At 43.2% G+C, this 26151-nt stretch overlaps 1 protein-coding gene across 1 annotated transcript in view; it reads right to left on the bottom strand.

Annotated features, from left to right (window-relative positions):
- Positions 1-26151, bottom strand: part of LOC134601436 (immunoglobulin superfamily member 2-like) — an 82877-nt gene that overhangs the window by 46343 nt on the left and 10383 nt on the right. Inside the window, exons 4-6 of the mRNA XM_063445925.1 lie at positions 22309-22689; positions 17414-17803; positions 10937-11335 (exon numbers count right to left, since the gene is read on the bottom strand). Of these exons, the coding sequence (XP_063301995.1) occupies positions 10937-11335; positions 17414-17803; positions 22309-22689 (1170 nt within the window). The remainder of the gene's footprint in view (positions 1-10936; positions 11336-17413; positions 17804-22308; positions 22690-26151) is intronic.

Raw genomic sequence — 26151 nt, 5'->3', positions numbered from 1 at the left:
GGACTGGGGGCAGTTCTGAGCCAGATCGGAGAGGATGGGGGAGAACACCCTGTCGCGTACCTTAGCAGAAAACTGTTGCCCAGAGAAGTGAGTTACGCGGCAGTGGAAAAAGAATGTTTAGCCCTAGTTTGGGCCCTAAAGAAACTTACACCCTACTTATATGGGCAGGAATTTACTCTGATCACCGATCATAACCCCCTGGTATGGCTGAACCGAGTAGCTGGAGACAATGGACGCTTACTGAGATGGAGCTTAGCCCTACAGCCATATAATTTCTGCATTCAGTATCGCCCTGGCCGATTCAATGGAAACGCTGACTGATTATCCAGGCAAACAGAACTTTTACCGTAGCAGCAGACCGGACAGCCCCAAGTTGACCCGAAAAGGATCAATCCGGGTCTGCCGGAGTGTTCCACAAAAGGGGAGCAGTGTAACCGACCCTTACAAGTCTCTGGTGGCTGTGAAGCAAACAAGGGAATTACAGTTTAATCCGCTATTCGTTTCATTTTCCTCCGTTCGTATGGTTTACGTGAATCCACTGTGTAAAGTATAGGTGGGCGCCATTTCGGGACTTTTACACGTGTTCGCGGCCATCTTGCGCACGAACAGCGGTGTTTGCCTGTAACCGCATGGAACTAAAAACGGATACGCGAACAGGCGAACACCGCTGAATCCTCCAGACCTCCATAAATTCGTACTGAAACTACCGAACGCCCCACCGTTCAGTAGTTATACTTAATCGTCTATGGGGATTTCAGCGAACATCGAGATTCGACTGGATGGCACGAATTTCATGTCTTTTCACCGTACGAACGGAGACCGACCGCAAGGCCAAAACTCATGGAACTATTTTCGGCTAGTTGGTCTGTGCGGTCGGTCAAAACTTTGGAACCCTGTATCTCCCGAACCATTTGTCCGAATTGACTGATTTTCGGATATGTTACCCCCCTAAACAAGGGCTTAAAGGTGTACCCCCTGTTTTTGGGGTACATCCAGAACTTGACTAAAAATGTGTACCGTATAATTATGTTATGTGTTTATCTGAGGGGAGGAGACGTGGGGGTGTTACCATGCATATGATTGGTTATTTTCAACCTCCCCCTGGGTGTGTTCTTTCTGTACTGAATCCTAATAAAAAGCAGGCTGGGTAATCCAGTCCTCAGTTCTTCTTGACCCTTCAAAACGTAGCCTTGTCTCGTTCTTGGAATGGGATTATCTGGGGATGTTATTCTGCTCCTGTTACAGCTGAACCTGACTCTTGCTCTGGATATCGTGGATGGGATTATACCAGCTTTACTTCTCCACAGCAGCTTGCAGGGAAAAGGACGTCTCCAACGGCAGATACCCTCTCTCTACCTGGGTAGCCGTTACAGGTCTCTTCCATGTCTGGTGGAGGTGTAGCACTGCGAGCTCTGTCTCCCTCCATCAGTTCGGCAATAAGCACAGCTTTCGACTTATTGCTGGCTATCTTACCCCTGGCTTCCAATAGTTATTTCAGCGTTTGACGTTTCAATGTAGTATAATCTGTCTCCATTCACCTCTGCGTTCGTTTCCTTGTTGCATACGAATTGCCATTCACTGTCCCGTTCGGCAGTTTTAATTGCACGAACAACGCTTTTCACCTGTAAGGTTGGATCCCGTCGCTTGCCACCAATTGTAGCGGAGCTGCAATATTAAATCCCAATATCTCCGCTAGTAGAATAAAGTAATCCAAGGAAAGCGCTGAATGAAGGCAATATCCCAAATCCCCCAGTAACCGGACGAAACACAATTCTGTGAGTCAACTGAGGTTTTTATTCACAGGTCACAGTATTTATGTGGTTCCCCATGCAAGGGGTTGTACAGTAGGGGACTACATGGGGAACTGAACATACAGGACCATTTACCCACCATGCACTGCTGTACGAGAGGGATACTCCCATAAGAATATCCTGTTAAGTGGATTATCCCTCTGTACAGCAGAACCGGTCTTTTTACTTAAAAATGTATAACTTGCACGTTATTCGTGCTATTTAACCGAATTGCATATAGGTAGATAGCTGGGATCTGAGCGCATACTTCAGGAAACTACCGCTCAAATCCCAGCACAATTAGCCGAATGCCACACGAAACACACTTTAATAGGAACTCATAAGAAAATACACGGATGCACAGTTTGAAGGAAAGTACCGAAAGACCGGTGGTCCCAAACGGTCTGGAAGTCCAGCGATGTTCGTGCCGTCGAGTAGCCGATTTTAGTTCCAGGCACTCGGCGACCAAACACTGCTGGGCTAAAAGTAAATCCAAGATGGCCGCCGCAGCGTGGTCGGTATCCGAACGGCGGCCACCCATCGAATCAACTAACCGAGGAACAATACATTGTTGCAATCTGTTAATGGGAGCCACACGACCTCCTGTGTGTGGTCTCCCATTCGGTACTTTGTTCGTTTCATGAACAGTTTTGAAAGTCACTGTTCGTGTAACTGCCATAGGAATGCTAGCGGCTTTCGCGCCAGTAGTGTACGAATGCCCTCTATCCCATATTTAAGCGAACACTTAAAATAAGCTATATATCACACAGTCTCTCCAGGACAGCCATTATACATAAAAGAATAGTCTTAAGTGGCTAGGTTTGCCACACACCACCGACACAAACTAAAGGCCTCCATCCCATACGGGCAATATCTGAGAGCACATAGGAATTGCTCAGAAAACAACACTTTTCTTGAAGAATGCAACAATCTAGGCTCGAGACTAAAGCCTTGGGATACCCAAATAGAGTACTCAAACGTGTCTTCCAACAAGCATGCCTACAAAACAGGTCAGAGAAACACAAAACTGACCAACAACCAATCAGATGATTCAGGATGACATTATGTAAAATAACTGACCAATACTAACACACTATTGTGAACTACAGGAAACTTTACCCAAATTTCCATCACTTACTGCACAGAGAGCTAAAAACATCAAGGATCTACTGGTACATAGTTACCGGACGATCCCACTTGGCTAATCCAGACAGATGTGGACACTGTAAAGCTTGTTGTTACGGTTACCCCCAGGCTAGCTGAAGGCTGGACTGCTTGGATGTCCTGGTTCCCGAAGGTGGAGAGAGAGAAGCGCTGTTCCGTTCAGCAGACCACCAGAGTCCTGTGAATACAAAGCAATCCCACTAGCTCTAGTATAGCTAGGATACCTTGGTTCCCACAAAACGAGTCGAGGCTGCGATTTGAAGGTCAAACACGAACTGGCTTTAATGGCACAGGGTTAGCGTTATTTATGCAAAATCCCAGGTCCAGGGACAGCCCCCTAATGGGATACAGGGACAATACATACAGTTGACCAATGACAATACACTGCATCATTTGAAATAGTCCCCGCTTATCTTGGAGATAATGATTCCAACGGTTATGGCAATTCAATTATCTCCAAGTGCCCAGAATCCCACGTGTATTTCCAACAGGTAAAAACAGAATAAAATACATATTTATAACAGTTTACGAAATACCCCTTACATTCTACCATTCGTTAGATAGCTCGGGTCTGAGCGCATCAGATAGACAAATAGCGCTCAGACCTCACGAACGGTATGGCTAGTCTCTGAGATATAAGTATTTTCGTGTCTCTTTGTCCCGAACACGAGATGGCGGCCATCTTTTCTGCTTGTGAATAGGCGAGCGGGTATCGGTTTCAAAACTCCTGGAACCAAACCCGGATAGCAAGCTGTACGAATACCGCTCTCTGGCTGGTTGTCCCAACCCTTCGTGAACCGAACGTAGACCGCCCTGAAGGGGCCAATTAGCCTGCGGTTAACTGCAGCCTCAACGTTCTAATTACGGACACACGCCGGGGTGTAGGTGGTCCTCGTTCGGGAGTTTGGATACGGTGAAAATAGTCGATGAACGAGGCACCCTGAGGCAGTCAATTAAGGTTATGGTTTACCGCAAACCGCAACCTCCCGGTGGTCGTCCGTTCGGTTGTTTCCGAGGTCAACAGGGTTAAGTAGCGGCACACGCCAGGGGCCGGGTGGTCCGAGTTCGTATGCATGAATATGTAATCCAAGGGGTATAAGTGGGTATAAGTAGCAAGAATACGGAAGTAACCGTCTTCGGTACTTTAACATAGTGTAATCCAATATGAGTCTGTGGAGTGTCCGTAACACTTGTCAATTCAGTAAACCATCAAAAATGACAGTGTCCAACCAAAACAACTTCCAGATTTACACTAATGCCTTTGTAAACTGTGCAACTACTAAAGTAATCTATTTAATTACATGCAGTTGTGGGAAACAATATATTGGGAAAACGTTCCAACAATTTAGAAGAAGGATACTCCAGCATATCCACCCAATCACTAATATCACCAATTTTCACAATTCTAACATGTCTCATCTCACTTTTCAAGCCATCGAAAAGTTACAACCACACTCCAGAAAAAGCGATTTGAATTTATGTCTCCTCCAAAAAGAGGCAAAATGGATCTTCAAATTCAAAACCATAGCCCCCTGGGGCTTACTGAGGAATTAAATCATACCTCATTCATTCATAGATAACTTCTAACACTAGCACTATAACCACAACACCAGCACATTACAGATACACTTACACTTTATTTCAATAAGATGCGAATTAAATATAAATTCTTTAACTAAATCAAAGCAGACACTTGAAAAATTATTATAAAAAATGGATTTATCCCATCCTCATGACCAATACAGTTTCTAAATATCCATTTTTACATTGGACACCCTCTTCTCCACTCTGACAGGGAGTCTATTGAGTCTAAAGTGTCACCTATTATTAGTATCATATTATTTTATAAATATTCTTTATTTTATTTATAAATATCCAGTACAAAAATCCCTCACTCTGGTTCTAAACAATAATAAAAACAAACAGGATTTATTTCCATGCACATCCAAACAATCTTTATTATGCATTTAAGAATCCAAACTAAAATCAATATGTAGTAATCACTCTGCTGAATATCTTCTAAAATCTAGGGTTCATTGTATATAAATCTGGGTACTACAATGAGTAACTGTCTCCAGCACTACTCTGATGTATAATTAAGGAGTCTCATCTTTAAACCCCCACTCTTCCCCCCCTTCCCTGTTGTCTTTCTTCGCCGCTAGGTCGGCACAGACTGTTTCCTATCGGTTAGGTGGAAAAAACAATATGCAAATGGGATCATACTGTTGCGTCTACCCCTGGAGCATCACTATTGGTGCTCGTAACTGTCAGTCCCGTTTGAACACACCAATTGGTCATCAAGGGTAAACCTATCGGAACCCCCTGTCCTGATATAAAAATCACTCAGGAGTCCACTTTCCTTCAATTCCCCCTGAAGAGCCTGCCTAGCGAAACGCGTCGGGGCTCGGCTCAGAAGCTCATGCATGTCGGCTTCCTTGAACATAGAAATCTCGCCCTCGCTATAGCGATTAATTCTGATAGGAGATGTCAGCATACCCACTCCGCTTTTGAGTCCTGACGAGGATTTCCGAACCCACGTTTGGAGCTATTTTGCATTTAGCTGCACAGAAACTCTATGATAGCAGCCAGTGATAAATATTGCTAATTACAGCGAATAGGTGTGTTACGATTGCCTCCGGTCTAGCAGGAGGTTGGATCGCTTGGATTTCCTGGTTCCCGAAGTCAGAGAGTCGAACGATGCTTCAATCGGTAGAAAACCTGTAAATGTAGAATCTCCCACTAGCTATAGTAAAGCTAGGATTCCCGGATCCCTACAACATGAGTCGAGGCTGCGAGTTGAGGGTAAAAACCAACTGGCTTTACTGGCACACAAGCATGGCAATTTATGCAAGTCCCCAGGTCCAGGGACAGCCCCTTGTGGACCTGGTGGGATACAGGTACAATGCAACGAGTCAACCAATCACAATACATTGTATCTTTCAAACTAGTACCCGCCCAGCTTGGAGATAATGAGGCCAACGGTTATACAATCTAATTATCTCCAAGAGCCCAAAAGACCATGCTTTATTATATTCCAGCAAACCGCATAGAAATATATAACTTAGGCATTATTAACAACATATAGTCCATTCCACGAATTGTTCGGTAGCTCAGATCTGGATGCATCAATTGTACGAATTGCGCCCAGATCCCACGAACAGAAAGGAAGATTTCTGCCATATAAAGTCTTGTTCGGTAGTTGGATTGTAAGACCTCGATGGCGGCCATGTTTTTAGGTCCGTCAATGGACAGCGGGACCTCGACTCTGTACTTATGGAACGGAGGTCGGGTAGATAGTCATACGAATCCCCGCTACCAGTCTGGTTGTCCCGGCCGATCGGGACACAAACGGAGACCGCCCGAAAGGGGTACTTAACCTGCGGTTAACCACAAAATGAACGTTTTAATCAATGCAACACACCAGAACGTAGGTGGTCCCCCATTCGTGAGTCTTTCGGTAGTTTCCCTTAGGGAATTGTGCACTAATGGAGGGTCCCCTGGGACCGTCGATTAGCTTGTGGTTAACCGGAGACCGCAATGCCTTGTGCGGTTAATGAGCGGCACACTCCGCTCATTCGGTAGTTCGAGGGGTGACAAGGTTAAGTGGCAGCACACGCCAAAGGCCGGGTGGTCCATCGTTCGTACCAACGAATGAGACTTTATAACAGTTCGTGTAATCCGTTCGTATGAGCTGAATGCCGGTAAAATAGGGTTTAAATGAGGAGAGGCAAAATATAACAATAGGATGGGTCTTTGTAACAAGGTGCTCTTGAAGGCACAGCTTAGGAATGATTTAACCCTTGGACAGCTAGATACTAAGGTTGGGTAGTTATCACTTCATATTAGGTGCCCATGAAGGCACAGCCGAGCACTTTTACCAGTATTCCTATGTTTAACCTGGAGCTACATTAGCTTTGCTTTTACCTTCAATATTCCAAGAATTGTTAGTCTAAGTGTGCTAGGAATTAGGTGCCCAATAAGGCACAGCTTAGTACATTCACTAACTACAATTATTAATCGTACCTGCTTCCAATTTCCAAGCACCCTTAGTAATAGCTCCATAACGTTCAGGATAATACCGTATGGACTTTAATATATAGTTTTCCTGCTGATACTGATAGTTTAAACAGCCCTTTCAGCCATTTCCCCTGTTTGTATTCCTTCCTTGCTACATTTTGCAGGTTTTGAAGGTAGCAATGATGAGACACATTTGTTGCGAATCTCCACCATTTATTTGGCTGATTGACAGGACAATAGTTGTAAACTTGAATATAGGAATAGATATACCGTATTTCTCTTTCCTTTAGGGTCTATCAATTATAGAGAATCTGCACGATAGTACCTCCCCCCTTTTTTCACTGTGTGATACGTATAGATATATCATCTCTTTAAATATAACTATAAGTTTTAAACTACATACTATTATTTCACTTTTTGATATATATCGGTAGGCAAAGTTCTAACTCCAACTAAAATACCTGTATAATGGCTAGCACACTCTGTGCTCTGTATAATGACTAGCACGCTCTGTAAATTGGCTAGCATGCTCTGTGTATATGTATAATGGCTAACACGCGCTGTATAATGGCTAGCACACTCTGTGCACTGTGTAATGACTAGCATGCTCTGTAAATTGGCTAGCATGCTCTGTGTATATGTATAATGGCTAGCACGCGCTGTATAATGGCTAGCATTCTCTGTATAATGGCTAGCTTGCTCTGTGCTCTATATAATGATTAGCACACTCTGTAAATTGGCTAGCATGCTCTGTGTATATGTATAATGTATAATGACTAGCACGCGCCGTATAATGGCTAGCATTCTCTGTATAATGGCTAGCTTGCTCTGTGCTCTGTATAATGACTAGCACGCTCTGTAAATTGGCTAGCATGCTCTGTGTATATGTATAATGGCTAGCACGCGCTGTATAATGGCTAGCATTCTCTGTATAATGGCTAGCTAGCTCTGTGCTCTATATAATGATTAGCACACTCTGTAAATTGGCTAGCATGCTCTGTGTATATGTATAATGTATAATGACTAGCACGCGCCGTATAATGGCTAGCATTCTCTGTATAATGGCTAGCTTGCTCTGTGCTCTGTATAATGACTAGCACGCTCTGTAAATTGGCTAGCATGCTCTGTGTATATGTATAATGACTAGCACGCGCTGTATAATGGCTAGCATTCTCTGTATAATGGCTAGCACACTCTGTGCTCTGTATAATGACTAGCACGCTCTGTAAATTGGCTAGCATGCTCTGTGTATATGTATAATGGCTAGCACGCGCTGTATAATGGCTAGCATTCTCTGTATAATCGCTAGCTAGCTCTGTGCTCTATATAATGGCTAGCACACTCTGTAAATTGGCTAGCATGCTCTGTGTATATGTATAATGACTAGCATGCGCTGTATAATGGCTAGCATTCTCTGTATAATGGCTAGCTAGCTCTGTGCTCTATATAATGGCTAGCACACTCTGTAAATTGGCTAGCATGCTCTGTGTATATGTATAATGGCTAGCACGCGCTGTAAAATGGCTAGCATTCTCTATATAATGGCTAGCACACTCTGTGCACTGTATAATGGCTAGCATGTACTGTATAATGGCTAGCTTGCTCTGTGCACTGTGTAATGACTAGCACGCTCTGTAAATTGGCTAGCATGCTCTGTGTATATTTATAATGGCTAGCACGCGCTGTATAATGGCTAGCATTCTCTGTATAATGCCTAGCATGCTCTGGGCTTTGTATAATGGCTAGCACGCTCTGAGCGCTGTGTAATGGCTAGCACACTCTATATAATGGCTAGCATGCTCTATGCTTTCTATAATGGCTAGCACACTCTATATAATGGCTAGCATGCTCTGTGCTTTGTATAATGGTTAGCATGCTCTGTATAATGGTTAGCACGCTATGTGCACTGTGTAATGGCTGGCATGCTCTGTATAATGGCTAGCATGCTCTGTATAATGGCTAGCACGCTCTGTGCGCTGTGTAATGGCTAGCACACTCTATATAATGGCTAGCATGCTCTGTGCTCTGTATAATGGCTAGCACGCTCTGTATAATGGCTAGCACACTCTGTGCACTGTATAATGGCTAGCAGGCTCTGTATAATGGCTTGTACTCCCAGTGAGCTATGTAAATGCCAGTTATCTCTAATGACTAACATGTCCCAAACACTGTATATGATTTGCATGCCCTATGCAGTGTACCATTAATTGCACAACGTGACTCAGCCTGGTTGCTCCTACCTGATTGTGACCACAAGACACAGCTGTAGCAGACCCAGCCACTTCCTGCATATCTGCAAATAGTGGTTACATCTAGCACACAAAAATCTCTGAACACGACAGATACATAACTCATTCTCTCCGTGTGTGTCAGTCCCTATGACAGGTCCGCAAATCTCTAGTAAAATACACAAAAATAGCAGTACCACGCTCACAAGGGACACTATAGTCCTCAATATCAACTTTAGCTTAATGAAGCAGTATTGGTGTATAGATCATGTCCCCGCAGTCTCACTGCTCAATCCTCTGCTATTTAAAACTAAATCACTTTGTTTATGAACCTTGGTCACACCTCATATGACTTACACAGCTTTCCAAAACACTTCCTGTAAAGAGTCATCTAATGTTTACACTTCCTTTATTGCACATTTTGTTTAATTTAGAATTTTGTTTCTCCTGCTCTGTTAATAGTTTGCTATACCCTACAGAAGCCTCCTGTGTGTCATTAAAGTTCAATTTACAGAGCAGAAGATAATAACTTCTAAAGTAAGTTACATCTGATTGAAAATGAAACCATTTTGTTTTCATGCAGGCTGTGTCAGTCTCAGCCAGGGTGTGTGTGACATGGGCTGCATAAACAGAAACAAAGTGATTTAACTCCTAAATGACAGAGAATTGAGCAGTGAGACTGCAGGGACTTTTCTATACATTATAACTGCTTAATTAAGTTAAAGTTGTTGTGGTGACTATAGTGTCCCTTTAATAGGAAATAAAATCTTTCTGGAGAACAAGTAACCTAGTAGTGCAGAGTTATTACAATAGTGTGTACATGTCATGTATTGATAAGAATGATAGCTAACACATCTCTGTGTTGGGCATCAAAAAAGAGAGGGGGAGGGGATACAAAACAAAATTAAAGCTGAATTCACGTCAGAATTGAGCACTTTTTAAATTTGCTGCTTATTATGTGGCCGTGCCCTATTCGTTACATGCAATAAATCTGCACGGCAAGGATTCCCGTTCTCTACATATCTGTTTTTCTTTAAGTTCCTTTGAGTGCGGTATTGCTATTTCGTGATAATTTTCAGAATTGGAGGTACATTACTGACTGATTTACTGCCACGATGGAATTTTGGTATTTTATATATATCCATTTTCATTAGTTTTTATTAACAATAATTTTCCCTAATTTGGGGTAATGGCACATACGTCTCTTTTACTTTATTTCATATATTAAACCGTTATCTAACTCCCGGCGATGTATGAGGCATTCGAGCTATAACTCCCGGCGCTGTGTGAGGCGTTCGAGCTATAACTCCCGGCGCTGTGTGAGGCGTTCGAGCTATAACTCCCTGCGCTGTGTGAGGCGTTCGAGCTATAACTCCTGGCACTGTGTGAGGTGTTCGAGCTCTAACTCCCGGCGCTGTGTGAGGCGTTTGAGCTCTAACTCCCGGCGCTGTGTGAGGTGTTCGAGCTATAACTCCCGGCGCTGTGTGAGGTGTTCGAGCTATAACTCCCGGCGCTGTGTGAGGCGTTCGAGCTGTAACTTCCGGCGCTGTGTGAGGCGTTCGAGCTGTAACTTCCGGTGCTGTGTGAGGTGTTCGAGCTGTAACTTCCGGTGCTGTGTGAGGTGTTCGAGCTGTAACTCTGGCACTGTGTGAGCAGTTTGGGCTCTATATATAGGTATGTTTCTTTGTGGTGCAAGTAGTGTAGTCTGGCTGAGGTTTTGGGGTTACATGTACTCACGTGGAAGATCAATTTGTATCATTAGATTGTTCGACGTTGCTGATGCTGCTGTCGTGTCTGGTTCATCACTCTGTACCCCAACTGTGCAGCGATACGTCCCACTCTGTTCTCTTTGAACTTTGTAGATTCGCAGTTTGCTTTTTGCCTCTGATATTGAGAGCTGGGCTCTCATCTGAATGCCAGGCAGTGACTCCCCCCAGGACAAGATCTCATTTGGTGATTTATGGACCAGTACCTGGAACCATCTGCTGGGGTCTGACGATGGGCTGAATTCCCAGGCCCAAAACAGTGACCTGTTTGCCAAACTGTAATCAGCTGTCGCGGAGCAGAATAGCTCAGTATCGCCACCCAATGTTATCTTCGCGTTTCGGACGCTGAGAGACGCTCTGAGGGAGGAGTCTGCAGAGAGAAAATTGTAGTGTCTGATAAAAGGGACGTTCTTGTATGTAATGTTTGTGTTTAATTGCAGTTCATGTAGTGTTAGCTTTCAATGTGAGTGTACATGTACGTGCAGTGTTGGTGTTTGATTGCTGGGATGTGTTTGCATGATGTGTTGGTGTTTGATTGCTGGGATGTATGCACATACACATACAATGCCATATATATACACATACACACACACACACACACACACACATTAACACAGATACAGACTTATAAACACACTGACATATATACACACACTCAGATACACTGACATATACACACACATACACACTGACATATACACACACATACACACACAAATGCAGATACATTAACACATATACACACACAGACATATACCAAGTTCAGGTTTTTATTCCCCTTCACCCACATATAAACACACTGATACACATTGACATATTAACGCAATGACATATATACACACACTGACACACACACACACACTCCGATACACTGACATATAAACACACTGACACACACAAATGCAAATACACTGACACGTATACACACACTGACATCTACCAAGCTCAGGTTTGTATTCCGTAATGCTGTACAATAAGTGGACTTAGACAAGTACCAAGATGAGCTGGACGCACAAGAATAGAAGAGGCTGAGGGCTGTCTTGAACAAGTTACATTCTAGAAATCCTTCATTTCCCCCAGAGTTTCACCACCCAGCCAATAACAGAGCAAGCACCATGCAAGCTGTGAGCACGCAGAGTCCACCCAAACAAATCGCCTCCGTATATATCCCCCCTTACACCATATATATCTCCACTTACACCGTATATATCATCACTTACACCGTATATATCTCCACGTACACCGTATATATCTCCACGGACACCGTATATATCTCCACGTACACCGTATATATCTCCACTCACACCGTATATATCTCCACTCACACCGTATATATCTCCACGTACACCGTATATATCATCACTTACACCGTATATATCTCCACGTACACCGTATATATCTCCACGTACACCGTATATATCTCCACGTACACCGTATATATCATCACTTACACCGTATATATCTCCACGTACACCGTATATATCTCCACTCACACCGTATATATCACCACTTACACCGTATATATCTCCACGTACACCGTATATATCTCCACGTACACCGTATATATCTCCACGTACACCGTATATATCTCCACTCACACCGTATATATCTCCACTCACACCGTATATATCATCACTTACACCGTATATAGACCCCCTTACACCGTATATATCTCCACTTACACCGTATATATCTCCACTTACACCGTATATATCATCACTTACACCGTATATATCTCCACTTACACCGTATATATCATCACTTACACCGTATATATCTCCATGTACACCGTATATATCTCCACTTACACCGTATATATCTCCACGTACACCGTATATATCTCCACGTACACCGTATATATCTCCACGTACACCGTATATATCTCCACGTACACGTATATATCTCCACTCACACCGTATATATCTCCACGTACACCGTATATATCCCCCCTTACACCGTATATATCTCCACTTACACCGTATATATCATCACTTACACCGTATATATCTCCACGTACACGTATATATTCCCCCTTACACCGTATATATCTCCACTTACACCGTATATATCATCACTTACACCGTATATATCTCCACGTACACCGTATATATCATCACTTACACCGTATATATCTCCACGTACACCGTATATATCTCCACGTACACCGTATATATCTCCACTCACACCGTATATATCTCCACTCACACCGTATATATCTCCACTTACACCGTATATATCATCACTTACACTGTATATATCTTCACTTACATCGTATATATCTCCCCTTACACCATATATATCTCCACTTACATCGTATATCTCTCCCCCTACACCGTATATATCTCCCCTTACACCGTATATATCTCCCCTTACACCGTATATACAGGGAGTGCAGAATTATTAGGCAAGTTGTATTTTTGAGGATTAATTTTATTATTGAACAACAACCATGTTCTCAATGAACCCAAAAAACTCATTAATATCAAAGCTTAATATTTTTGGAAGTAGTTTTTAGTTTGTTTTTAGTTTTAGCTATTTTAGGGGGATATCTGTGTGTGCAGGTGACTATTACTATGCATAATTATTAGGCAACTTAACAAAAAACAAATATATACCCATTTCAATTATTTATTTTTACCAGTGAAACCAATATAACATCTCAACATTCACAAATATACATTTCTGACATTCAAAAACAAAACAAAAACAAATCAGTGACCAATATAGCCACCTTTCTTTGCAAGGACACTCAAAAGCCTGCCATCCATGGATTCTGTCAGTGTTTTGATCTGTTCACCATCAACATTGCGTGCAGAAGCAACCACAGCCTCCCAGACACTGTTCAGAGAGGTGTACTGTTTTCCCTCCCTGTAAATCTCACATTTGATGATGGACCACAGGTTCTCAATGGGGTTCAGATCAGGTGAACAAGGAGGCCATGTCATTAGATTTTCTTCTTTTATACCCTTTCTTGACAGCCACGCTGTGGAGTACTTGGACGCGTGTGATGGAGCATTGTCCTGCATGAAAATCAGGTTTTTCTTGAAGGATGCAGACTTCTTCCTGTACCACTGCTTGAAGAAGGTGTCTTCCAGAAACTGGCAGTAGGACTGGGAGTTGAGCTTGACTCCATCCTCATCCCGAAAAGGCCCCACAAGCTCATCTTTGATGATACCAGCCCAAACCAGTACTCCACCTCCACCTTGCTGGCGTCTGAGTCGGACTGGAGCTCTCTGCCCTTTACCAATCCAGCCACGGGCCCATCCATCTGGCCCATCAAGACTCACTCTCATTTCATCAGTCCATAAAACCTTAGAAAAATCAGTCTTGAGATATTTCTTGGCCCAGTCTTGACGTTTCAGCTTGTGTGTCTTGTTCAGTGGTGGTCGTCTTTCAGCCTTTCTTACCTTGGCCATGTCTCTGAGTATTGCACACCTTGTGCTTTTGGGCACTCCAGTGATGTTGCAGCTCTGAAATATGGCCAAACTGGTGGCAAGTGGCATCTTGGCAGCTGCACGCTTGACTTTTCTAAATTCATGGGCAGTTATTTTGTGCCTTGGTTTTTCCACACGCTTCTTGCGACCCTGTTGACTATTTTGAATGAAACGCTTGATTGTTCGATGATCACGCTTCAGAAGCTTTGCAATTTTAAGAGTGCTGCATCCCTCTGCAAGATATCTCACTATTTTTGACTTTTCTGAGCCTGCCAAGTCCTTCTTTTGACCCATTTTGCCAAAGGAAAGGAAGTTGCCTAATAATTATGCACACCTGATATAGGGTGTTGATGTCATTAGACCACACCCCTTCTCATTACAGAGATGCACATCACCTAATATGCTTAATTGGTAGTAGGCTTTCGAGCCTATACAGCTTGGAGTAAGACAACATGCATAAAGAGGATGATGTGGTCAAAATACTCATTTGCCTAATAATTCTGCACTCCCTGTATCTCCCCTTACACCGTATATATCTCCACGTACACCGTATATATCTCCACGTACACCGTATATATCTCCACGTACACCGTATATATCTCCACTCACACCGTATATATCTCCACTCACACCGTATATATCTCCACTCACACCATATATATCATCACTTACACTGTATATATCTCCACTTACACTGTATATATCTCCACTTACATCGTATATATCTCCACTTACATCGTATATCTCTCCCCTTACACCGTATATCTCTCCCCTTACACCGTATATATCTCCCCTTACACCGTATATATCTCCACGTACACCGTATATATCTCCACGTACACCGTATATATCTCCACGTACACCGTATATATCTCCACTCACACCGTATATATCTCCACTCACACCGTATATATCTCCACTCACACCGTATATATCATCACTTACACTGTATATATCTCCACTTACATCGTATATATCTCCACGTACATCGTATATATCTCCACGTACACCGTATAAATCTCCGTATATATCTCCCCGTACACCGTATATATCTCCCCTTACACCATATATATCTCCCCTTACACCATATATATCTCCCCTTACACAACATATATCTCCACATACACCGTATATATCTCCACTTACACCGTATATATCTCCACTTACACCGTATATATCTCCCCGTACACCGTATATATCTCCCCGTACACCGTATATATCTCCCCTTACACCCTATATATCTCCCCTTACACCATATATATCTCCACGTACACCGTATATATCTCCTCTTACACCGTATATATCTCCACGTACACCATATATATCTCCACTTACACCGTATATATCTCCCCGTACACCGTATATATCTCCACATACACCGTATATATCTCCCCTTACACCCTATATATCTCCCCTTACACCATATATATCTCCACGTACACCGTATATATCTCCTCTTACACCGTATATATCTCCACGTACACCGTATATATCTCCACGTACACCGTATATATCTCCACTTACACCGTATATATCTCCCCGTACACCGTATATATCTCCACATACACCGTATATATCTCCCCTTACACCCTATATATCTCCCCTTACACCATATATATCTCCACGTACACCGTATATATCTCCTCTTACACCGTATATATCTCCACGTACACCATATATATCTCCACATACACCGTATATATCTCCCCTTACACCCTATATATCTCCCCTTACACCGTATATATCTCCACTTACACCGTATATATCTCCACGTACACCGTATATATCTCCTCTTACACCGTATATATCTCCACGTACACCGTATATATCTCCACGTACACCGTATATATCTCCCCTTACACCTTATATATCTCCACGTACACCGTATATATCTCCACGTACACCGTATATATCTCCACGTACACCGTATATATCTCCACTTACACCGTATATATCTCCACTTACACCGTATATATCTCCCCTTACATCGTATATATCCCCCCTTACACCGTATATATCTCCACTTACACCGTATATATCTCCACCTACACCGTATATATCTCCACCTACATCGTATATATCTCCACGTACACCGTATATATCTCCCGTTACACCGTATATATCCACCCTTACACCGTATATATCTCCACTTACACCGTATATATCTCCACGTACACTGTATATATCTCCACGTACACTGTATATATCTCCACTTACACCGTATATATCTCCCCTTACACCGTATATATCTCCATGTACACCGTATATATCTCCACTTACACCGTATATATCTCCACGTACACTGTATAGATCTCCACTTACATCATATATACACCGTACACCGTATATATCTCCACGTACACCGTATATATCTCCACTTACATCATATATATATCCACGTACATCGTATATATCTCCCCTTACACCGTATATATCTCCACTTACATCGTATATATCTCCTCTTACACCGTATATATCTCCCCTTACACCGTATATATCTCCATGTACACCGTATATATCTCCACTTACACCGTATATATCTCCACGTACACTGTATAGATCTCCACTTACATCATATATACACCGTACACCGTATATATCTCCACGTACACCGTATATATCTCCACTTACATCATATATATATCCACGTACATCGTATATATCTCCCCTTACACCGTATATATCTCCACTTACACCGTATATATCTCCCCTTACACCGTATATATCTCCCCTTACACCGTATATATCTCCCCTTACACCGTATATATCTCCACGTACACCGTATATATCTCCACGTACACCGTATATATCTCCACGTACACCGTATATATCTCCATGCACACCGTATATATCTCCACGTACACCGTATATATCTCCATGTACATCGTATATATCTCCACTTACACCGTATATATCTCCATGTACATCGTATATATCTCCACGTACACCGTATATATCTCCATGTACATCGTATATATCCCCTCTTATATCTCCACTTTGAGGTTGCCACTTACTCAGTTTTTTTACGTCTATTTCTATAAGCTTTGACTTTGTTATATTCTTCCAGCCTCCATAAGATTCCAGAATCCATTCTGTGACGCGGCAGCCATATTTCCCCTTGTCTGTAATGCTCAGTCTTTCCAATTTCAGGGTGAATTTCCCAGAGTCCATCTTTTCTGCGACTAGTTGCCCCTTGGCATGCTCCTGTAAGTAAAGCTCTCCCAATGTCAGTGCCCCATCTTTGTTCAGTGAGGCCACTTCTACCCACTGCCCAGAGGAAGCCACCCGGTACCAGGCCACAGACAGTGAGCCTGAATAGTCCACAGTCTGACACAGGAACCTGACCGATCCACCTTCGTATACCTGGAGGGTATCGCTGGAGAGGGTCACCTGTGGGTTTCTGGCTGTAAAATATCAGTATTAAAAAAAACAATGTTAATATAGTGTGCTCTATAATAGCACAGAATCAGGGCAGTACAATGCAGTATAGTGCGGTAAGTAGCATTACTGTATAAACAATATCATACTATATTAAGGTATAATGCATATCATAGAATAGTATTATAAAGGCCAGTATATCACAGAGTAACAGTGGGGCTGTTCTGAGAAATGTTTGGTGGCTTACTAACTTTATAGAACTAACAAGTATCTTATTTACACAGACTGATTTCTAACACATTTATTGCAGTTTAAAGACACATTACTGGGAGTATTATTACTGTGGAGCTCTGTTATACACTCAGACACATTACTGGGAGTATTATTACTGTGGAGCTCTGTTACTCAGACACATTACTGAGAGTATTATTGCTGTGGAGCTCTGTGATACACTCAGGCCCCATACTGGGAGTATTATTACTGTGGAGCTCTGTTATACACTCAGACACATTACTGGGAGTATTATTGCTGTGGAGCTCTGTTACTCAGACACATTACTGAGAGTATTATTGCTGTGGAGCTCTGTGATACACTCAGGCCCCATACTGGGAGTATTATTACTGTGGAGCTCTGTTATACACTCAGACACATTACTGGGAGTATTATTGCTGTGGAGCTCTGTTATACACTCAGACACATTACTGGGGGTATTATTACTGTGGAGCTCTGTTATACACTCAGACACATTACTGGGAGTATTATTGCTGTGGGGCTCTGTTATACACTCAGACACATTACTGGGGGTATTATTGCTGTGGAGCTCTGTGATACACTCACATTACTGGGAGTATTATTACTGTGGAGCTCTGTTATACACTCAGACACATTACTGGGAGTATTATTACTGTGGAGCTCTGTTATACACTCAGACACATTACTGGGAGTATTATTACTGTGGAGCTCTGTTATACACTCAGGCACATTACTGTGAGTATTATTACTGTGGAGCTCTGTTACTCAGACACATTACTGAGAGTATTATTGCTGTGGAGCTCTGTGATACACTCAGGCCCCATACTGGGAGTATTATTGCTGTGGAGCTCTGTTATACACTCAGACACATTACTGGGAGTATTATTGCTGTGGAGCTCTGTTATACACTCAGGCACATTACTGGGAGTATTATTACTGTGGAGCTCTGTTATTCACTCAGACACATTACTGGGAGTATTATTACTGTGGAGCTCTGTTATACACTCAGGCACATTACTGGGAGTATTATTACTGTGGAGCTCTGTTACTCAGACACATTACTGAGAGTATTATTGCTGTGGAGCTCTGTGATACACTCAGGCACATTACTGGGAGTATTATTGTTGTGGAGCTCTGTTATACACTCAGACACATTACTGGGAGTATTATTACTGTGGAGCTCTGTGATACACTCAGGCACATTACTGGGAGTATTATTGTTGTGGAGCTCTGTTACACACCCAGACACATTACTGGGAGTATTATTGCTGTGGGGCTCTGTTATACACTCAGACACATTACTGGGAGTATTATTGCTGTGGCGCTCTGTGATACACTCAGACACATTACTGGGAGTATTATTGCTGTGGAGCTCTGTTACTCAGACACATTACTGAGAGTATTATTGCTGTGGAGCTCTGTGATACACTCAGGCCCCATACTGGGAGTATTATTACTGTGGAGCTCTGTTATACACTCAGACACATTACTGGGAGTATTATTGCTGTGGAGTTCTGTTATACACTCAGACACATTACTGGGGGTATTATTGCTGTGGAGCTCTGTGATACACTCACATTACTGGGAGTATTATTACTGTGGAGCTCTGTTATACACTCAGACACATTACTGGGAGTATTATTACTGTGGAGCTCTGTTATACACTCAGACACATTACTGGGAGTATTATTACTGTGGAGCTCTGTTATACACTCAGGCACATTACTGTGAGTATTATTACTGTGGAGCTCTGTTACTCAGACACATTACTGAGAGTATTATTGCTGTGGAGCTCTGTGATACACTCAGGCCCCATACTGGGAGTATTATTGCTGTGGAGCTCTGTTATACACTCAGACACATTACTGGGAGTATTATTGCTGTGGAGCTCTGTTATACACTCAGGCACATTACTGGGAGTATTATTACTGTGGAGCTCTGTTATACACTCAGACACATTACTGGGAGTATTATTACTGTGGAGCTCTGTTATACACTCAGGCACATTACTGGGAGTATTATTACTGTGGAGCTCTGTTACTCAGACACATTACTGAGAGTATTATTGCTGTGGAGCTCTGTGATACACTCAGGCACATTACTGGGAGTATTATTGTTGTGGAGCTCTGTTATACACTCAGACACATTACTGGGAGTATTATTACTGTGGAGCTCTGTGATACACTCAGGCACATTACTGGGAGTATTATTGTTGTGGAGCTCTGTTATTCACTCAGACACATTACTGGGAGTATTATTGCTGTGGAGCTCTGTGATACACTCAGGCACATTACTGGGAGTATTATTGTTGTGGAGCTCTGTTATTCACTCAGACACATTACTGGGAGTATTATTGCTGTGGAGCTCTGTGATACACTCAGGCACATTACTGGGAGTATTTTTGTTGTGGAGCTCTGTTACACACCCAGACACATTACTGGGAGTATTATTGCTGTGGAGCTCTGTGATACACTCAGACACATTACTGGGAGTATTTTTGTTGTGGAGCTCTGTTACACACCCAGACACATTACTGGGAGTATTATTGCTGTGGGGCTCTGTTATACACTCAGACACATTACTGGGAGTATTATTGCTGTGGCGCTCTGTGATACACTCAGACACATTACTGGGAGTATTATTGCTGTGGAGCTCTGTTATACACTCAGACACATTACTGGGAGTATTTTTGTTGTGGAGCTCTGTTACACACCCAGACACATTACTGGGAGTATTATTGCTGGGGAGCTCTGTTATACACTCAGACACATTACTGGGAGTATTATTGCTGTGGAGCTCTGTGATACACTCAGACACATTACTGGGAGTATTATTGCTGTGGAGCTCTGTTATACACTCAGACACATTACTGGGAGTATTATTGCTGTGGAGCTCTGTTATACACACCAACAACATGGAACTCATAGAAAAGAGGGACATTAGGATAGAAATAGGAACTGTCCCTCCTGAATAGGGACACTTAGGAGGTATGATAGCACACAGTACAGTAAAACAAAGATGGGTATGGCACAGTAAATTTTAGCATAGCACGGTATAGTATACTAGAGTAAAATGAAGCATAGGTGTATGTCATGTATAGACCCCTACCTGCCCCCAGGTGTATGTCATGTATAGACCCCTACCTGCCCCCAGGTGTATATCATGTATAGATTCCTACCTGCCCCCAGGTGTATATCATTTATAGATTCCTACCTGCCCCCAGGTGTATATCATTTATAGATTCCTACCTACCCTTAGGTGTATATCATTTATAGATTCCTACCTGCCCCATGTGTATATCATGTATAGATTCCTACCTGCCCCCAGGTGTATATCATTTATAGATTCCTACCTGCCCCCAGGTGTATATCATGTATAGATTCCTACCTGCCCCAGGTGTATATCATTTATAGATTCCTACCTACTCTTAGGTGTATATCATGTATAGATCCCTGCCTGCTCCCAGGTGTATATCATGTATAGATTCCTACGCGCCCCAGGTGTATATCATGTATAGGTCTCTACCTGCTCCCAGGTGTATATCATGTATAGATCCCTACCTGCTCCCAGGTGTATATCATGTATAGATTCCTACCTGCCCCCAGGTGTATATCATGTATAGATCCCTACCTGCTCCCAGGTGTATATCATGTATAGATTCCTACCTGCCCCCAGGTGTATATCATGTATAGATTCCTACCTGCCCCCAGGTGTATATCATGTATAGATCCCTACCTGCCCCCAGGTGTATATCATGTATAGATTCCTACCTGCCCCCAGGTGTATATCATGTATAGATTCCTACCTGCCCCCAGGTGTATATCATGTATAGATTCCTACCTGCCCCCAGGTGTATATCATGTATAGATTCCTACCTGCCCCCAGGTGTATATCATGTATAGATTCCTACCTGCCCCCAGGTGTATATCATGTATAGATTCCTACCTGCCCCCAGGTGTATATCATGTATAGATCCCTACCTGCCCCCAGGTGTATATCATGTATAGATTCCTACGCGCCCCAGGTGTATATCATGTATAGATTCCTACCTGCCCCCAGGTGTATATCATGTCTTGGTCTCTACCTGCCCCCAGGTGCATATCATGTATAGATCCCTACCTGCTCCCAGGTGTATATCATGTATAGGTCTCTACCTGCCCCCAGGTGCATATCATGTATAGATCCCTACCTGCTCCCAGGTGTATATCCTGTATAGGTCTCTACCTGCCCCAAGATACATTTAGCCCATTGGTGCATATAATCCCTAAATGTTTCCCACCTATTTCTCTCACGGTTATGGACAGTGTATTGGAATTTCTGCTTGCCCCAGGTCCTGAGCCTGCATTATCCTCCTCCGTCACTTGACAGCTGTAGGACCCTCCATCCTTCATGCCAGAGGTGTCAATCTTTAAATACCAGGTTTCTTCACTTGTCCTGCCCATGACCAGCTGTTCCTTAGTCGCCCGGGCACCATACAGCCCAGCATAGGAGGGTATGCCAGAGGAGTACCAGGTACCCAGTGTGACTTCGTCATGCAGCCATTTGACTTGAAAGGGGCCCCTGGACATGCCTTGGCTAGTGATGGAGCAAAATAGTTCTAGTCGCTTTCCAGATACGAGAATTGAGTCTGCAGCTTTTATCTTCACCTCATAGTCCTGTCCTAAAATCAGGAGAATATTAAACTGAAACCTTTCACAGATATTCTGAAATATAAAACTAATACTCAGGGATCATCACCCAAAAAATGAAATTGTATTAGAGAGACAGAGTGGTTAAAGTTTGAGTCATTTTTACAAGAATTATTCTAAACTTTAACTACAAAACAGACTTTATAGAAAAGATAATTCCCCACAATGCAGTGACGTACAGTGGCAGGTAATAATATGCAGCGACAGATAGTAACGCGCAGCGACCGATAGTAACGCGCAGCGACAGAAGTAACATACAGTGACAGATAGTAACATACAGCGACAGATAGTAACATACAGCGACAGATAGTAACATACAGCGACAGATAGTAACGCACAGCGACAGATAGTAACATACAGCGACAGATAGTAACGCACAGCGACAGATAGTAACATACAGCGACAGATAGTAACGCACAGCGACAGATAGTAACGCACAGCGACAGATAGTAACGCGCAGCGACAGATAGTAACGCGCAGCGACAGATAGTAACATACAGCGACAGATAGTAACATACAGCGACAGATAGTAACGCACAGCGACAGATAGTAACGCACAGCGACAGATAGTAACGCACAGCGACAGATAGTAACACACAGTGACAGATAGTAACACACAGTAACAGATAGTAACACACAGCGACAGATAGTAACACACAGCGACAGATAGTAACACACAGTGACAGATAGTAACACACAGCGACAGATAGTAACATACAGTGACAGATAGTAACATACAGCGACAGATAGTAACATACAGCGACAGATAGTAACACACAGTGACAGATAGTAACACACAGTGACAGATAGTAACACACAGTAACAGATAGTAACGCACAGCGACAGATAGTAACGCACAGCGACAGATAGTAACGCACAGCGACAGATAGTAACATACAGTGACAGATAGTAACGCGCAGCGACAGATAGTAACATACAGCGACAGATAGTAACGCACAGCGACAGATAGTAACGCACAGCGACAGATAGTAACGCACAGCGACAGATAGTAACATACAGTGACAGATAGTAACGCGCAGCGACAGATAGTAACATACAGCGACAGATAGTAACGCACAGCGACAGATAGTAACATACAGTGACAGATAGTAACGCGCAGCGACAGATAGTAACATACAGCGACAGATAGTAACGCACAGTGACAGATAGTAACACACAGCGACAGATAGTAACATACAGTGACAGATAGTAACATACAGCGACAGATAGTAAACACACAGTGACAGATAGTAACATACAGTTGTAGCGGAGGGCAGTATTAGAGTCCACGATCTCCGCTGGTTCCACCGGTAAATCCACAGTCAGCGCTGAAAAGTAATGCAAGTCCCCAAATCCTCCCAATAACCGGACGAAACACAGTTTGGGAGTCAACTAACTCGCTTTATTCACAAGATGGCATATTTAAACAGTTCCCCATGCAAGGGGTTTCCTTACAGACAATTCAGGGGATTTCTCCCATCAGACATTGTTATTCTCCCAACAGGCACCGCTGCACGAGAGGGATACTCCCACCAAAATGGACGCTTAAGTGGATTATCTCCTCGTGCAGCAGAACCGACAATTTACTTTAAAATACATATTTTGTATAATATTCGGTACTTTGAGACAACCGAACGTTCGGTAGATAGCGGGGGTCTGAGCGCACCTTTTGTGAGAATACCGCTCAGATCCCAGCTGAACTGACCGAACGCCGCAACAAATACTGTTCTGCATAGAAGTTCCCCTCAATCTGTCGATTACATTTAGGGGAACGTTTCTACCGAAAACCGGGCTCCCGAACGGCCTGGAAGTGCAGCGGTGTTCGCATCATCGAGTAGCCGTTTTTAGTTCCAGGCGCTCGATGACCAAACACCGCTGCAAAATAGACGAACCAAGATGGCCGACCGCCGCATGGTCGGTAGCCGAACGACGGCCACCCAGGAGGGTCTATAATTACCGATTGCAACATTGTTGCAACCGGTTAACAAGCGCCACACGACCATAAATGTGTGATCTATCAGGGGGGCCCAGATTCGTTTGGCGAACAGCCTAGATAGCCGCTGTTCGCCGAACGAAGTACTTGGATGCTGGTAGCTTACGGCTGCCAGCATGCGAATTACCATAGCACAATACACACATAGCAGTTATACATAGCACACAGTACAGCCTATAGACAACCTTCTCCGATTATAGTCCAGAAGTGGCTAGGTTTGCCACAACAGTGACAGATAGTAACATACAGCGACAGATAGTAACGCACAGCGACAGATAGTAACGCACAGCGACAGATAGTAACACACAGTGACAGATAGTAACACACAGTGACAGATAGTAACACACAGTGACAGATAGTAACATACAGTGACAGATAGTAACGTGCAGCGACAGATAGTAACATACAGCGACAGATAGTAACATACAGCGACAGATAGTAACGCACAGCGACAGATAGTAACGCACAGCGACAGATAGTAACGCACAGCGACAGATAGTAACGCACAGCGACAGATAGTAACATACAGTGACAGATAGTAACGCGCAGCGACAGATAGTAACATACAGCGACAGATAGTAACGCACAGCGACAGATAGTAACATACAGTGACAGATAGTAACGCGCAGCGACAGATAGTAACATACAGCGACAGATAGTAACGCACAGTGACAGATAGTAACACACAGTGACAGATAGTAACACACAGTGACAGATAGTAACATACAGCGACAGATAGTAACACACAGCGACAGATAGTAACATACAGTGACAGATAGTAACACGCATCGACAGATGGCAACATACAGTGACAGTAACGCGCAGCGACAGATAGTAATGCGCAGCAACAGATAGTAAGGCGCAGCGACAGATAGTAACATACAGTGATAGATAGTAACACGTAGCGACAGATAGTAACGCGCAGTGACTGGTAGTAACATACAGTGACAGTAACGCGCAGCTACAGATCGTAACGCGCAGCGACAGAAAGTTTGGACAGTGAATGGCTGGCTTACTGGAGCCTCTTTCACCCCCTGCAGCCAGTACCAGGAGATCTGATAACAACGCGCAGTGACAGATAGTAATGCACAGCGACAGATAGTAACATGCAGCGACATTTAGTAACATACAGCGACAGATAACGCAAAGTGACAGATAGTAACATGCAGCGACATTTAGTAACATACAGCGACAGATAGTAACACACAGTGACAGTAACATACAGTGACAGATATTAACGCGCAGCGACAGATAGTAACGCGCAGCGACAGATAGTAACGCGCAGCGACAGATAGTAACGCGCAGCGACAGATAGTAACACTCAGCGACAGATAGTAACACACAGTGACAGATAGTAACACACAGCGACAGATAGTAACGCGCAGCGACAGATAGTAACGCGCAGCGACAGATAGTAACATACAGTGACAGATAGTAACAC

The sequence above is a fragment of the Pelobates fuscus genome, chromosome 1, assembly GCF_036172605.1.
Source record: "Pelobates fuscus isolate aPelFus1 chromosome 1, aPelFus1.pri, whole genome shotgun sequence".
Classification (NCBI taxonomy): Eukaryota; Metazoa; Chordata; class Amphibia; order Anura; family Pelobatidae; genus Pelobates; species Pelobates fuscus.
This window is presented reverse-complemented; position numbering and strand designations above follow the sequence as displayed.